Source organism: Diadema antillarum, unplaced genomic scaffold (genome assembly GCF_040938485.1).
Source record: "Diadema antillarum isolate AM-2024a unplaced genomic scaffold, OU_Dant_1.0 scf00000015, whole genome shotgun sequence".
Taxonomy (NCBI): domain Eukaryota; kingdom Metazoa; phylum Echinodermata; class Echinoidea; order Diadematoida; family Diadematidae; genus Diadema; species Diadema antillarum.
In genome coordinates this window covers 1,217,824-1,233,173 of record NW_027270904.1, presented here as the reverse complement: position 1 = coordinate 1,233,173, position 15,350 = coordinate 1,217,824, and the positions used below count along the sequence as shown (strand labels likewise).

Sequence of the window (15,350 nt, the reverse complement as noted above, 5' to 3'; positions counted from 1 at the left end):
GTCTAGATGCATATGTGTAATGTGTGTGTGCAATGACCCGACAGAAATGCTCAGTGCAGCAAATGAAGCAATCCTTGTCGTGACAATCTGTAGATTCAGCCTACCGAAAATCTAAGCTGGCAAGACCTCTCATGGATTGTGGTATCACTGTAGCGTGCATGCATTAGCAGTATGTCACTGTGTTTAAATGGTACAGGCATGATATATTCTGTAAATTAAAATCTGATTTCAGATTTTTTTTCCCCTCAAGTCTATACACATTTTGCTTTACCTGAAAATTTCATGCCGCGAAAGAGGCCGCCGGCTCCAATTTGCAGAAATTTCATGCCGCGAAAATATTGTGTTTTACAGTATTAATGACAGGGCCTTCAGGGAGATCAGTGCTTGAACCAAAGAGGCTGATTACCCAGATGAAATATGAATACATTTTAGTAATATCATGATTGGATGCTACTGCGGCATTTAAGCCCCTTGCTAACATTTGTAGATGAAAAAACCCAGCTTTAATGCATGCATCAAAATAGTTCTAAAAATGTGAGTTACGGAGAAAAATAAACAACATGAAAATGTTAATCAATAAAATCAATGTAAAGTTCAATTGTTAGATACGATGTATACCAAATGTGAACAATATTAAAGATGATTCTAGAATAAACTGGACTGTGATAGTTTATTAAGAAAATTAGTGATATATCCTTATATTTTTGGCTTTATTAGGATTTTCTTTTTAAATGTTTGGGTGTTTTGTCATACAACTGAGCTATGCATAGGCATCAAATGTGACAATTCAAATATTTTTACATCACTGTTCCCAGTGTTAAAAGGTGGCTTTAAGAGATCTGCACCATTGTAAGATTAGGAGACTTGATCGCCACTTTTTATAGGTATAAATAATGATTGAAAGGTCTCGACCATCAAGCCAGTGATTAGGTACACAGGTGAATAGCAAGTTGCGTACTTTTACCAGTAACCATAGTATTCTGTTCCAATGACCTACAATTTGTACGTCAAATCTGTGTAGTGGTTTGTCCTACTAATAGCATTGATTTGACTGAGTAGCGTGCATGAGAAACTCAATTTCAAAGTGGACCTTTTAAAAACAAACCCGCAAACTTGTTTGTTATATTAATTCAGATTTGTTGGAAAAAAAAGAGAATTACATAAAGAGAGAACAATATATATTGCATTTGGACCATAAGAAAGGCCTTGTAGTTGCCTAATTTTATTGTATTGTGTGTTTGTCAAGTGGAGAGTGTATTGTGGAGACCCAGTGGCTGCAACAACCAAAACTGATGTGTGAATTTGAGTGAGAGTGAGAAACTTGTGAAAGCATTGCCAAAACAAACTAAGAGCAACTTGTACATGATATATTTTAGAATAAATTTGATAGATACAGAATTATGTTCGTGTTCAAATGATTTGCTTGCCACATCAAACTTCAGCAAGAAATTGCAACTGGAAAGTAATTCCTTTTGTGCTTATTTTGATGATGTGAATAAACTGTCAAAAACTAGTATTTACAGAAATAAGATATTTGTTGATTTAATGTACCTTCATCTTGTAACATTGCTGGAGGTATTACATATACATGTATATTTAGGAGGGCTGGGGATGGGTAGTTGTCTATCTACCTGTTACTATGTGTTAATTGTTGCCATGGTAACTTGAGACTGGCTTGAGACTAGGATCATATAGAATAAATTATGATTTATGACTCATTGACCCTAGGTGATTCGTGTCGTCACTTTGTTCGAAATATGAAGAAAGCAATTTATTCATGTCTATGAAGATTTGAATGTTGAGTAAAAAAACAGTATTTTCATATTATTATTATTATTATTATTACTATTATTATTATTATTATTATTATTATTATTAATATCATTATTGTCATATCAATTTGATTTGTTAACCCATTTACAAAGAGCAAAATAACACCTTATACTCTTTCTGGTAAAGTTGTTTATTTTCCCCCATGGATCAAAGTTTTATTGCATTTTATTATTTTTTTTAAACCTTGACATTAAAAAAAAAAATGAAAAAAAAAAAGAAAACAGAAGAGATTTCGCTGGGCCTAAGGATTTTTGCAGGACCCTCCAGGTGAAAATTAAGCCCCATTGATTGGCCCCGCCATGTTTGATGTCGAGGTTTATAAGTATCACAAGGATTCCGCTCATTCACTACAATCGATTTATTGACAATTAAGTTTTTTGTGCTAGAGATGTATGACATGTAGTTTTTCTTTTGCAAACATACAATGAAACTGCGGCAGTGAACATTTTACATGGTTTCAGCACCATTACCTCTGGTGATGTTACTGAGGAATTCCATTTAATGTGCATCTTTTCTTGGCAATGCTAATGCCTTTCTGTACTTCTCTTTTTTTTTTTTGTTGAAGTTTTCTCTACAAACTTTCACAACACTAGTGTATGCAAGTAAAAGAGGCTGTCCTTACTGACATTAACAGTAGGGTGTAGTTGTGTATTTATTTTATAGGAGAAAAGATTTTGAAGCACGATGTGTTCAGGGTCAATAACAAATGTCCCATTTTTTTTTAAATGCAAGGTAAAAGTGTGGTAAAATTCCCTTGCCCACTGTTTATGTGTTCATTCCTCATTATATTGATGAATTAGTTACAATGTAACTGAATAATGGATTCATTTATGTCATTATGAAATCATCTATTTGTGTTTTTTTTTTCCATGTGTTATTTATTTATTATTATTATTATCATTATTTTTGACGAGACATAATTCAGTCTCGGGTAAAAGGAAAAGTGTTGGCATTCTTGAATACATGTATATGTATTTCAACAGTTGTACATAACAGGAAAAAATGCAATAAAAACAGGTTTTGTGAAAAAGGAAAATCTACTTTGCACTATTGCATGATATGATTCTGCCCAATGAAACGAGGCTTTGTAATGATTATTATTCTGTGACTACCATCTTGTTTGCACAAACAACTTGCCAAGTCTGCAGGGAAACCTATTATCTTAGTAAATTTCATCATGGTCTCCATGGTCTCCAAAAATTCTTGAAACAGTCCAAAATACAGTTGTAATCTTTCAGCCATCTTTCAAGAAAATGGCCTGTCAGTGGTCTTTCAGCAATCTCTCAATGAGCGCTCAAGGGTCTTACTAGTTGTTCAATTATCTTTCAAAAGTCTCTCAGCACACACATTTAGGGGAATCTGTAGTCTCTAAGAGGTCTTGGTTGATCTCTCAAAGATCTCAGGGAGTACAGTATTTCAAATGATCTTTCAGTGATCTCTCAGTGGTCCTATTGGTCTTCTCAGTGAACATTTTAATAGCGAACTTCAAGGTCCCACAGAGATCTCTGAGAAATTTGTTGGAAGATTACTTTTTGGTCTTTCAATGATCTTTCAAGGATATTTTTAGAGCCATTCCATATAGACACTGTTTTTATGTAGTCTCGGAGACTGCGGAGGGATCTAACCAACTTTGGGTCTCTCTGTTATCTCTCAGGAGTCTATGTCATGTGGAATTTGGGCCTTAATGGAGAGCATAACCAAGCACAACTACATTTTAACACTTGTAGAAATCACTCATGGATGCAAGATCTTCAGTTTTATTCAATCAAGTGGTTTTATTAAAACCAAAAAACTACACAATATTAATGTGTACTGAAAAAAATAATAAGAAAAACCCTCCACCCAAAGAAGTGGTGTTAACACGGCAAGCGCATGCAATAAAAACAGAAAACACAAATAACAATTAGAGAGCTGTCAACTTGTTAGATTTTTACGATATCTAGTATGTAATTTCTCACCAAATATGAGGAAATGTTTTTGTGAATGAACACTTTTTTTTTTCCTGAAACTTGATTTAGCATGCTCAAGATGTGCAATTTTTTAATTTTTAAACCAAAATACATCATTGAAACTTTCGTTCTTCTCTTTTAATTGGGCACTGGTGTGTGCTTTATCTATTATTTCAATGTGCAGAGATTAGCTGCTCTGCATATAAACAATATACAGTGTACAAACAACATGCAACAACAAGAAAGATCAGGGTGACTTTACTAAAATTAGAAAATTAGGAAATTAGAAAATAGAAAATTATGGGTTGTCCTAGTAGAAATTGTTTGCAGTTATCTTACATCTCTGAGTAAAACAAAAAGAAATGTATGCACAGGTGAAACTTGTCATTGCAGACTAATGTTGCACACTCATTCTTGAAAATAATGAATTGACTAAACCCCAAATCTGCATCATTTACTTGAGCTGTTGTGGCTCAGTGGGTAAGATCACATCTGATCAATCAAGAGGTCTCTAGTTCAAGTCCCTTGACTGCAGCAGTTGTACATGCCCCTAGGCAATTAAGGCACTTTATCCTCATAGTCCTAGTCCTCTGGAGGGGGCCTAAAGCTGTTGGTCTTCTGGTAGATTGCATACAAGCATTCAATGCTTCCAAAGCAGCCACACAAAACGAATCATAATTCAAAGCCAAATTCAAAAAAGAGTTTCACAAATGTTCAAACCAATGTGGCATTCACAAAATGCATCTTTATGGAGGAAGGTTAACATAATATTGATCATGTAACCATGCAAACTCCATGCTTAAATTCATGTGTCATTAGTCTAGAAGAAACAGTAATGATTTCACTCTCTGTTCGTATACATCCTAAAAACCTAAGTATGATATATCAATTGCAATATAAAACAGTCACAAATGCACGCATGCACACACACGCACACACACACACTCATGCACTCACGTCATTCAGAAGGAGAGTTCTCAAGTTGTTCTTGAATTACTGATTATTGGTGGGAAGTATAATTGCATAGGTGTGCTGATAAATGCAACACATTTCTGTGCAAGAAGCAGTTAATAGTGATTCACGTAACAGATTTCAGTCAGTGAGCTGTCTGATAATTCTGAATTGAAGTAGTGCATTCAAGCACTCTCCTAAAGTGTACTATACCATACTATCTGCGCCAGAGGAGGGCTCAAATGCTCCTGAAGTGCACTGTACCACACAAATGTACCAAGCCAAAAGTGGACCACTTTCTAAGCTCCCAGAGCGAACCATAACCTTACCAGAAGTTGGCATGCAAAGAATGTGTGCAAAATGCACACACATCATAATGAAAAGAGTAAACTATATTCCTTTGTTCTGGACACCAAAAGCGTGCCCAGTGATTGACCTCGTTGCTACAAAATGTATGACCCCCTCTAAAAAAAAACTTGTGGGGTACGCTTTCTCCACAGAGCGCTCAAATGCTCCAAATCTGGCATAGCATGATATGGTACTTGTAGGATCAGTTCGCTTTCGAGTGCTCGAAGGCGGCCTTAGCAATGCAACTAACTCAATCAATCCAACTTCGAGTCCATAATACATGTACAAATTGTATGCTTAATTGGACACAGCATAACCAGTCCATCAGAATACACCGTATACACATGCACAAACAGAAACTTTCATGAGTTATACACATACATGCACATGATCATTTAAATGTATATTGAATACTTGGAAAAGTTGAAAAGGCACTTGCACTCAACCTCTGTGGCAATTCACTATGGATATAAAAAGGTTCAGTATGCATATTATTGCTTTGTGATGAAAAACAACAACAACAGGCAAACTTTGAAGCAATATGAAGCCGACTAGTGGAAAATACAAATATCTATTGTGCATAGAAGCATGTACAAGTAATTGTCTGGAATATTCTGTGCTAGTGCACAGAGCAATTGCACATATTGAATTCAATGTATATCATTAGAATTATATAATCTGACATACTTTGTAGTATATAATTCATGTGGATTTGACTCAATCAAAAATATCAAATTCTTGCCTAAAACTGCTGTATTGCTTTGGTTAACCATATAAAATGTTTTACTAATCCTAAGCAGTGTTAGGAATAATATGCTTTCTGAGTGATGAGGACTGCACAGGTCTTGTGTACACTGCATAAAATTCCATGCAGAATAAGACCTACTTCACCAGAATGTGCCCCCTCCCATTCATTACCACTCTCACAGGAGCGACAGAGGCACATAAAAAACTTCATACCCTGCCTCTGCTGGGATTTATATGTCTCTTTTAGTGTCCATCTATGAAATGACCACCTATGTCAACATCGTCAGAGACTTACATAGGCAGATCATTCATCAACACTGTCCACTTAACAAATGGTGGGATTTTAGCGGCGCCCATTGCACAGTTACTTCTTCTAGCTGCGGCTTTGAGACTCCACCCGGTGCTCGCTGTGTGGAAACCAAGGATGTCGCTTGCAGCAGTTGCTTTGGGGTGCGTCCTTTCAGCATTGCCCTGCGGAGTTGTTTTTGTGTTTCCCGAATGACTTGCCTGAGGTCCAGGGATGGGAAGCTTGCACGACGAGTGGTCTCATTGAAAGGGAAAGTGAGCACAAAGTCACCCACCTGTTGAGGAGGTTTGAGCTTAGCCACTGCAGGAAACGACAGGTCCGTCTTGCTGGTTCTGTTGTTTGATGCACCCTTCTGGTTCATAATGGACAGGGGTCTCTCCTTAGTTCGAAGCTTCAAGCCAGTCCGGGTCACCACTGGTTGTGTCACTGATGGAGATCTCTTGGGTGATGCATCCTTTCCTCTAGGGGCTGCACGTGAGTTGTTTTGCACAGGTTCTTGCTTCCTCTTTGATGAATCTGCAGGATTGGGGTACTGATGCATTCCCCTCACACCACTCTTGGGATGACTCTGTGCAGAAGATAGACTAGAGGTTGTCCCTGATTTGCTGGTGCGAAGACTTGTCGGTGAATGCCCTTGTGAGTTAAGATTGGGCTTACGTGTTGGCGATTCAGGACTTGCTTGTTTCTGACCCTGTCTGCTGCGTATCAACTCTCTCCTGCTGTCCAGCTGCTTTCGGGATTCCTCCAAGCTCGGCAGTACCAGAGCATTTAGTGTCTTGTTCGGTTTTCCCGGTGAGCATCCCCCATGAACACTCCCTGATTGGTGACTCAGAGAGCTTGGACAATCTCTCTTCAGGTCAGCCTCGCTTGATGAGCATTTACATGCTGCTGCTATCTCCTCATCATAGTCATCTTCTTTATCATTTGGAATGGTTTTGAGTGAAGCCTTGCCCACTGTGGAGTCCCCGCGAGGTGAAGGCTTATTGGTCACAGCCAGCCTGTCGTTACTGGGTTGCCTATTCCTGGTTAGCACCCTGTTCAAGGAGTCTCTGGAGCCAGGGGCAGAAGGTCTCGATGGAGAACTTCCTGTGCTGGCATTCAGTGGTTTTCTCTTGGGTCCAGATTTGGTGGAGAAACTTCTCTTGGTACCTACCAGACTTCCCTTTCTGTTTGGGCTGTATACCTGTCTCATCTTAAGTTTGGCAAATGACTCTCCTCCACGAAGTTCATCACCAACCTGAAAGTGCATGAGGTCCACAATGTCCCCTATGAGGTCTCTCTTGATGTTGTGGTCGATGGAGCAGTCGAGGCCAAGAGCTGGGCTGAAGTTGACCTCCAGCAGCCATGGCTTGAGGTTGCTGTCGATCAGGATGTCAAAACCAAAGAGCTCCACGCATCCACTCGTCTTGGGAACAGTTGGGGCCTGGGCAAGCATGGTGAGAGTCACAATATTGCAGATTTTTTGCCAGATGATCTCATCGTCAATACCCTGCTGATGGAAGTAGTTCCTCAGCATGGTGAGGCTCCACTTGCATCCAGGACCAACGCCTTCCTTGAACGTGGTATATGAGGGGCCAAGTTTATTGATGCTGGTATTTGTCAAATGACAGAACATGTTGTCTAAGGTGGTCAGATCAAATTTCTCTGTGCTAAACCTCACAATTCCTTCTTGGTACATGTAGATGTGAAGGGGATGGAAACTGGTGACAAGGACATAGATGCGCAAATCAAACTTGTAGCCACCAATTAGGAGGGGGTTCATAAGGTACTTCTGCGCCACAGCACTGCAATCATAGGTCAATTCAGATAGGTCATGGAAGATGAAGATGCCGCGTCCTCTTGACAAATCCGCAGGCTTGCAGATCCAAAGGGTCTTCTTACCCTCTTCCCCATCCTCCTGCTGTGATTTAGAGTACTCTGCAACAAACCTTGTGTAGTCATTGGGAAGGTTGAACCCAACTGGAGTGAAGTTGTACACTGATGGGCCATACACCCCTCTCATCCGACGCATATTTCTCACCAGCGTGTCCTTCTTTGTGATTGCAACGGTGTTGGGGAAATGATTCAGACGCTGCCATGGCATTAAGTCACTGTAGTCACAGAGCCGGAACCGATTTGTGCGCCACCACAGATTCCACTCGTGGTCCTTGCTCTCCCCTTCCACGAACTCGTCCCACCCGCGATCCAGGAGGACGTCTCGCACAACCTCCGGGCCGACGCCATTCTCATTGAGTCTGAAGACCAGGGGCTTTGCATAGCTGGGGGAAGTGTGGCCATGGTTCTCTGGTAACATCACTCAGCCATGTGGCACCTGATCATGATGATTGGGTAATCCTTGCTGCGGAACAGATGCTGGCCTACCTGATCATCTGGTTGAACAGCTTATGCGTAGCCCCTGGTGCTGGTCTGCTCTGTATAGCTTGTGGCTGTCAGAAGCATTACAGTAGTCCCCTGCCAAGGAAAAAAATGAAGACAAACAAACAAAAGAGTAAGTATTAAAAAGTAAAAAGTATAATTCATTTAGATGATGATTGCAATTACTAACATTTTCACAAGCGTATAAACAATACGCTGGGGGGGGGGGGGGTGTCAACACCCAGCGTAAGGTACGCTTTCCAATTTCGAAAAATGTTGACAAAATCTGAAAAAAGGTAGACCAAGCAGGAACTGAACACAGTGAAAATAATGGGGAAAAAATATCAAAATGTTTCTTCTTACAATTTAATGGGGGGGGGGGGGGGGGTCTTGAAAAGTGTATAGTTTGTACACTTGTGATAATGTTGATAATTGTGAACAACCCCTATGATGATAGAATTATAGACATGTGAAGATAAGACAGCATCAAGTTGATTCTTGTAGCTTTTCATGATATCCCTTGTAAAGGGTGGTAGAAGGCTTAACAGCGCACCACATCATACTTTTGTGGGTGTGTAGGTGGCTCTGATGTAGGAATATGACAAAGATTGCATTTGTTTACATTGGTTCATGGGATATGCACTCATCCAGCATGAGAACAAAGGAAACACATTTTCACATTCATATGTTTATATAAGTCTTTAAAGGTGAATTATCTATCAAATTAAAGGAAATTCAATTGTCCTCAAACATGAAAGCTAAACACAAATTGAAAGTCTACACACAAATGAACACATTTCTTTAACTGCTCCAATGTGCAAAGGAAAAGAAATGCAAAATTGCACAAAATACAATTTCAAACAAAACAAAGCAGATTGAAATTAAATTATTACACAGAAAAATGAAAAGTAGTAGCAAGGGCATTAGGAGCCTGAGATCTAGTTTTCTTCCTGTGTACACAAATGTTCTGTACACCTTGTGTAACAACCAGCTCTCAGTCAACAAGATCAGTTTGCTGGAGGGCTTACACTGAAGTGATTGTGATCAATATGTTTGCACAGCCTTTTAGTGGAGACATGACAGATGAGGTAGTGTCTGTTCTGGATGGAGTGCCTATTGTTATGGTTCTTTTCGCAGCTAACAGGGGCTCCCCTTTTCTCCTCTTCAAACAGGTTCTGAGTTACTTTGTATCTGTATCCAAAACACACAGCCTTGGCTGACTACTTATCCTTCTTTACTATGAGTATTGCAAGTTACTGTCTGAAGTGATAGGTAAAGATAAGCTGTGCATTGGGGGGGGGGGGGGGGGGGGATGGGTTACTTCTCAGGGGGTACTATGTGCAAGGTTGGCTGATTTATACTCCTATGGATACAATTTTTTCAGATGACGTCCCTTTGTGACTAATGAAAACACAAAGGTTTCTTGTGCGTTCCAATGAAGTTCATGTTTTTTTTTCATTACCTCTGCCAAGGGAGGAGGTTATGTTTTCATTACCATTGGTTTGTTTGTTAGTTAGTTAGTTTGTTTACAGTTTGTCCGCGTGCAAAATAACTCAAAAAGTTGTAAACGGATTTGGATGAAACTTGCGGGGAAGATGAGAATGACACAAGGAACAGATAATTAAATTTTGGTAGTGATCCAGAAATGTTTAAATGGAATTTATGAAGGATTTTAGATATTTTGGCAGGTAGGGTCAATAAACTTGGGAGTTCAAGCTGCGCATTTTTGAGGTTTTCATACGCGCACTAAATTGCGTGCTCTAGTTTCTGCTAGGGCGAGGCGCGTCGTGCAGCTGAGGGTTTATGACGTTTATAACAAAGGCTTTTATATTGGGAAATCGGGTGATTTTTCAGCATGCATGCGTATGGGTGGAAATCACTGATCTCTATGGAAGATCAAGATCATCTGGATGGAAAGTAGCTGCTTGGCGGAGGTCCGCGCTCTCAGAGTGCTTTTCTAGTTTAAGAATAGCCCCACCTGTTGCACAATATCTTCTGAGGTCTTAATCAAGTGTGTAATTAACTTCATAATTAAGTCTGGAAGTTAATAGCCCTTTAATCATGAGCAAAATTGGTATTCTGAGAACATAATTAAGGTATGATAAAGTCCCTATAATTATCTTAGGTTCCTCCCATCTAATTGTTATGCCATCCAATCAGATGCGTTGCTAGAAGCAAAAATGATGATTACGCGCGCAAATATGCCCTTAATGCGCCCACCTACGCACATGAAGATCTCATCCTCTTTGCTGACATACAATGACAAATTTCCTCGAAGTTCACCTACATTTTTTTTTCCTGAATTCTACAGGGTCTATAACAAATTCAACCGCTCCTTAGATACCGAAGACGGGTAAGCATCGTTATTGGCGAAAAAAAAAAAAAAAAAACCAAAATAAAACGCTGTAATGCTTGATACCGCGGGTAGTTAATGACACTCTTGGTCAAGTTTTCCATGGACTTTCACTCTTAATTACACGCTTAGAATACCGCTTTGCAATTAAATCTGTGATTAAGTCCTCCTAGAGTTGCACGCACATTGATACACACTAAGCGCATAAGACTTTCCTGCCAAAACGCTTGTTGTCATGGTAGTTGATAAACCCCCTACTAAATTAAGCTCTCAGAATACCAATTTGATGGATGAATGTACTGTATATTACCTCCTTGTTTTGGCTAGCTAGGATGTTCAAAATGGAAGCTCTTGTATTGCAGACACTTCCTCACACTTTGTGACATGATCCTGGCAATTTTCTGCGCTGCAACACTGTAAGTGTAAAGCTCGATAATCCTGCAGTGGAGAGCAAAGACAAGCGATATCGCGCAGTATTCGATGTGTCAAAATCAGAGGGTGAGGAGGGCTCTAGTGACGTCATGACTTTATCAAACAGGGTTCCATACAACAGGAGAAGCTCGCCAGCTGCTCAGCACATGGTGGTTCATGGGATAGATCACCATGGCACACAGGGAATGAGGTACGGTACAGATACAGTACTATAGGGCCGTAAGGTGCATGATTGCCTCCATTGCTCCAAATGATCTGGATTCAATTCCTAACACAATTCTAGCTCAAATTCAGCTGAGCAATGTTGTTTGCAAGTTACCCGTTACTGTACTCATGCATATTGTTTCAGAGCTCTAGGTTTCTTTCACTTCCTGCCAGTTGTATTTGATAAGGCACCCGAGGCTGTCGAACTAGTAAACATGGTTAAACTCTTTCAGACAGTGAGCAGTAACGTTAGTAGCAAATACAATTTGTACTTGGAAGAGCCTCTGTGCAGAAGCTGCCAACAAGGCAACATCAGTTTCAGCTTCAAGTCTATAACTACAATTGTAGATCATGAGATAAGTTCAATGATCACTGGAAACAGACACATAAGATTGAAATTGAATCCAGATTGCATTGAAGCTGACCATCCCATGGAAACATCACATGGAACTCCTCAGGCTCAGAATTGAATCCTTTGATTAATGGCCCTCTGTAACTGGTTTACAAGTCTTTAACTTACTGGGCGTCATCGCAGGTAAGTCAGCTGAGCCTGAGGTACATGTACCACTGGCACTGGTAATGCCAGTTCAAGTTGAGAGATTCCACAGGGACCTTTTATTGCATTCCTTCTTAATCTTATAAATTGAGATCTCTTAACAGTTAATCGTCTTATGGTCCGACGGTTTTCTACAGCCTACAACAAGGCCAAGGGTACAAAAACGTGTAGGCCTACACTGTGTGTACAGACTCTAACTTTACTTAACCTTTAGCTAACGTATATGATCCTCTTTGTTATCTACAATGTCAATTGTATGTTTATTAACGTAGGCCCTATAGTTAATTTAGACTTTTTTAAACTCCAAGAGCCAAGTTGGCTAGAGTACGAAGAGGAGGTTTAGGGCTCTGGAAAGTTTCAAAATTTATACCACCACTGCCCGTGTGACCACCAGTTTGGATACGTAACGTGAAACTGAAAGTTATCACATTGCATTAACGTTAGTACATTTGTACTGTATTGCTCGCTCGCATTATCTATGAGTAGAATTAGACTCTATGCGAGAGTGACTGAGACTGTTGTGTCGTGTGATGTGGGTGGTGGGTCTCAGTGTTTTGCAAACTCAGAGTGAGTCTATCTAACGAGTTAACTGTTAGATTCTAGGCTCGGAAACCGGAAGCTCACCTGTGACAATGTCAAAAGCTGTCTAGAATTCCTTTCATTTAGTCGAGTCAGATGGAGATCAACTTCCTCCCAATGTTTCCTTCACTGACGTCTGCATTCCCCGCCATGAACCTCCGACATGTTCGATGGTCTACTCTCTGGGCCCGGCTACGAAACGTGCATCATCACTTCGGTCTCCAGCTAGCTAGCTCAGCGGTTCACAATAGACCAATAAATGCAAACATCATCATCATCAGCGCAGCAGCGGCAGCATCAGCCAGCAGCTCGCATAGGGAAACGTAACGCATAGTGCATGCAAGCAACTCTAGCTAGCTCTACCGTACAGCCGCCGGTGAATGAACGTAGCGTTGGTAAGGTAACTTGGTTACGAAGATTTCAATACCGACAGAGGGCGTTTTTCATTACGGCACTGCGACGATGTGGCGGAGACGTCTGAAAAAGAAGAGAGAGCGAGTTACACGGAACTCAAGAATTGGTACTTTTTTCTTCTCATTCCTTTCTATTCATGTTGGTTGCTCACATTGTATTTTTGTAAAGATTGTTGGCCAGATTGTGCCTTGCAGTACTCATATGGCGGCTTTGATCGGAGTACTGTACCAGAAAATAAGTGATCAGAATACTGTGGTCGCGTGACCTTTAATAATGGTCCCACGTGTGTATTTTTACGTTAGTATATATCGTATTTAAAAGCCTACATTCACTATCAAACTCAAAGGCTAATGAAGTGTCTAAAGGCCAAAGCAGTAAAAAAAAGGTGCCAAAACTAATCACATCCCAGATCCTCGTAAGTCATAGTCATACGATAGCCAAGGCAATTGTTTATGAGCATTACATACATGTGATGTCAAGTCACTGAATTTATTTAAAGAGAGCATGCATGATCAATGACATGACAGTGACACTTGACAGGATCAGGACTCGGGAGAAGAAAACAAAATGGTTTGATTTTGATTGTTTAAACTTACTTTAATTTACTGTGTTGGTTGGTAATTCCACAGCGGAATCTACCCAACTATTTAATATATGGCTATGGCTATTACGCTACGTACTGTATACAAACAATTTTGTACGCTGTTTCCTGAATTTCGCGAATCACAGTTGGACTAGCTGCAAATTTAACAACATGCAAAAATGTTGCTATTGTATGCGCTAGGGTAATACTATAGAATAATGCGTGCCATTTACAATAATCTCGGTGGTGTCAGTTCATGAAAACAGCATCTTGCGAAAATGACTGTGACCTCCTCATTCTGGAAACTATTTGTATGCGAAAATAACAGCTTATCATACAGTATTCTATATTGTTGCTATTGCATTGGTTGGTCATTGCATCGGACATTGTATTCTTGTAATTCATTTTTTAATAGAATAGATTAAATCATCTAATTGATTTTTATTCGATTTACATGTAGGGTAAGGGTGGGACCCTACCAGTATTCGGTCAGCTACCGGTATTCGGTCACTTATCACTTGTCACCAGCCAGTAAGTTCAACTGTTACAACACACGCAAATCACATCAATTCACATACTTGCACACTCATTCACAACAGGAAACTCCCATGTCCCCCTCCAAAAATCCATCCGAAATCCCAAATTTTACTGTCAAAAGTGCAGAATCGGCGCTACTTTCCAAGCAGCAAGCCCAGTTTTAAGAGTACGGGTCGCCGAAAAAGCGCTAAAAATCGAGAAATACGTTGTTTTCTAGCGGGCTTTTTTGCTTATTGCAAGCTTTGAGTGTGATGGTATCATCAAAAGTGCAAAAGAAAAACAAAATTTCCGTATGTGCCGATACAGTGCCTCAATGTACAAGGGTTGAATGCAAGTGCTGATTCCCCAGTATTCGGTCACCAACGGGTGCCGCAACATCGCCGATGCAATTTTGCGACAACAAGGTAGCGCGCGGCGCATTTTTCAGCTGCCTTGAACACGCATTGACTTCGAACGCACATATCGCGTGACCAAATACTGGTTGCGGTGACCGTATTCTGGAGAATTTTCAAGGTGATATATACTGGGATTTTGTGAAATTCTGTGTGATATTTAACAAAATGAAAATTGAGATATAAGAAATTTGACATTTCACATGCATTGCTGTAGATATGATGTATGTATGTATTATTTTAGTTTGAAAAATATTGCAAAAAAGCTTAAGTGACCGAATACTGAGGGTGGTGACCCTGCACCACAAAACGAACAAAAAGTCACCAGACATGGATTTTTAGTTAGGGACAGATGCTGAAAGAGCAGACTGTAAGCTTTAAAATGATGTATAACTCAATTCAAATGGCCTCCCCTAACCTAAATACTGGAAAGAACGCACACACTCTGGAAAAGTGGGAACTGAGAAAAGAGTCTCTGAAGTACACGGTCTATTTAAGCGCTTAATCCTTACCAAGCTGCGTTAGCTGTGGGGTGAAAGGGACAAAACACAGGATGTAAAACCACTGGAGCAACAACAATGAAGGGATTATCAGATTAAGCTGAAATTGAGCATGTTCTATTGACACATTATGTTCATGATTAATGCCAACTTTCTAAGCAGTAGCTCTATCCTTCCACAAGTTGTTAGACTTGAAAGTAAAGATTGTGCAAAGGAATTTAAGAATTGAAAAGGGGCCTCTATAAGACATACCTGATCATTCTACTCTCTCTCAAAAAAGGGTTGTATAAAAACTGCTGAAAACACACAT

At 39.9% G+C, this 15,350-nt stretch overlaps 1 protein-coding gene across 1 annotated transcript; it reads right to left on the bottom strand.

Annotated features, from left to right (window-relative positions):
* Positions 1 to 6,139: 6,139 nt before the first annotated feature.
* LOC139724264 (uncharacterized) lies at positions 6,140 to 8,428 on the bottom strand. The gene has a single exon (XM_071635409.1). The coding sequence runs from the start codon at positions 8,426 to 8,428 to the stop codon at positions 6,140 to 6,142; it is 2,289 nt and encodes a 762-aa protein (XP_071491510.1).
* Positions 8,429 to 15,350: the final 6,922 nt, after the last annotated feature.

Excerpts from the sequence above, each read along its gene's own strand:
- LOC139724264 (XM_071635409.1), bottom strand. The coding sequence starts at position 8,428 with ATGTTACCAGAGAACCATGGCCACACTTCCCCCAGCTATGCAAAGCCC.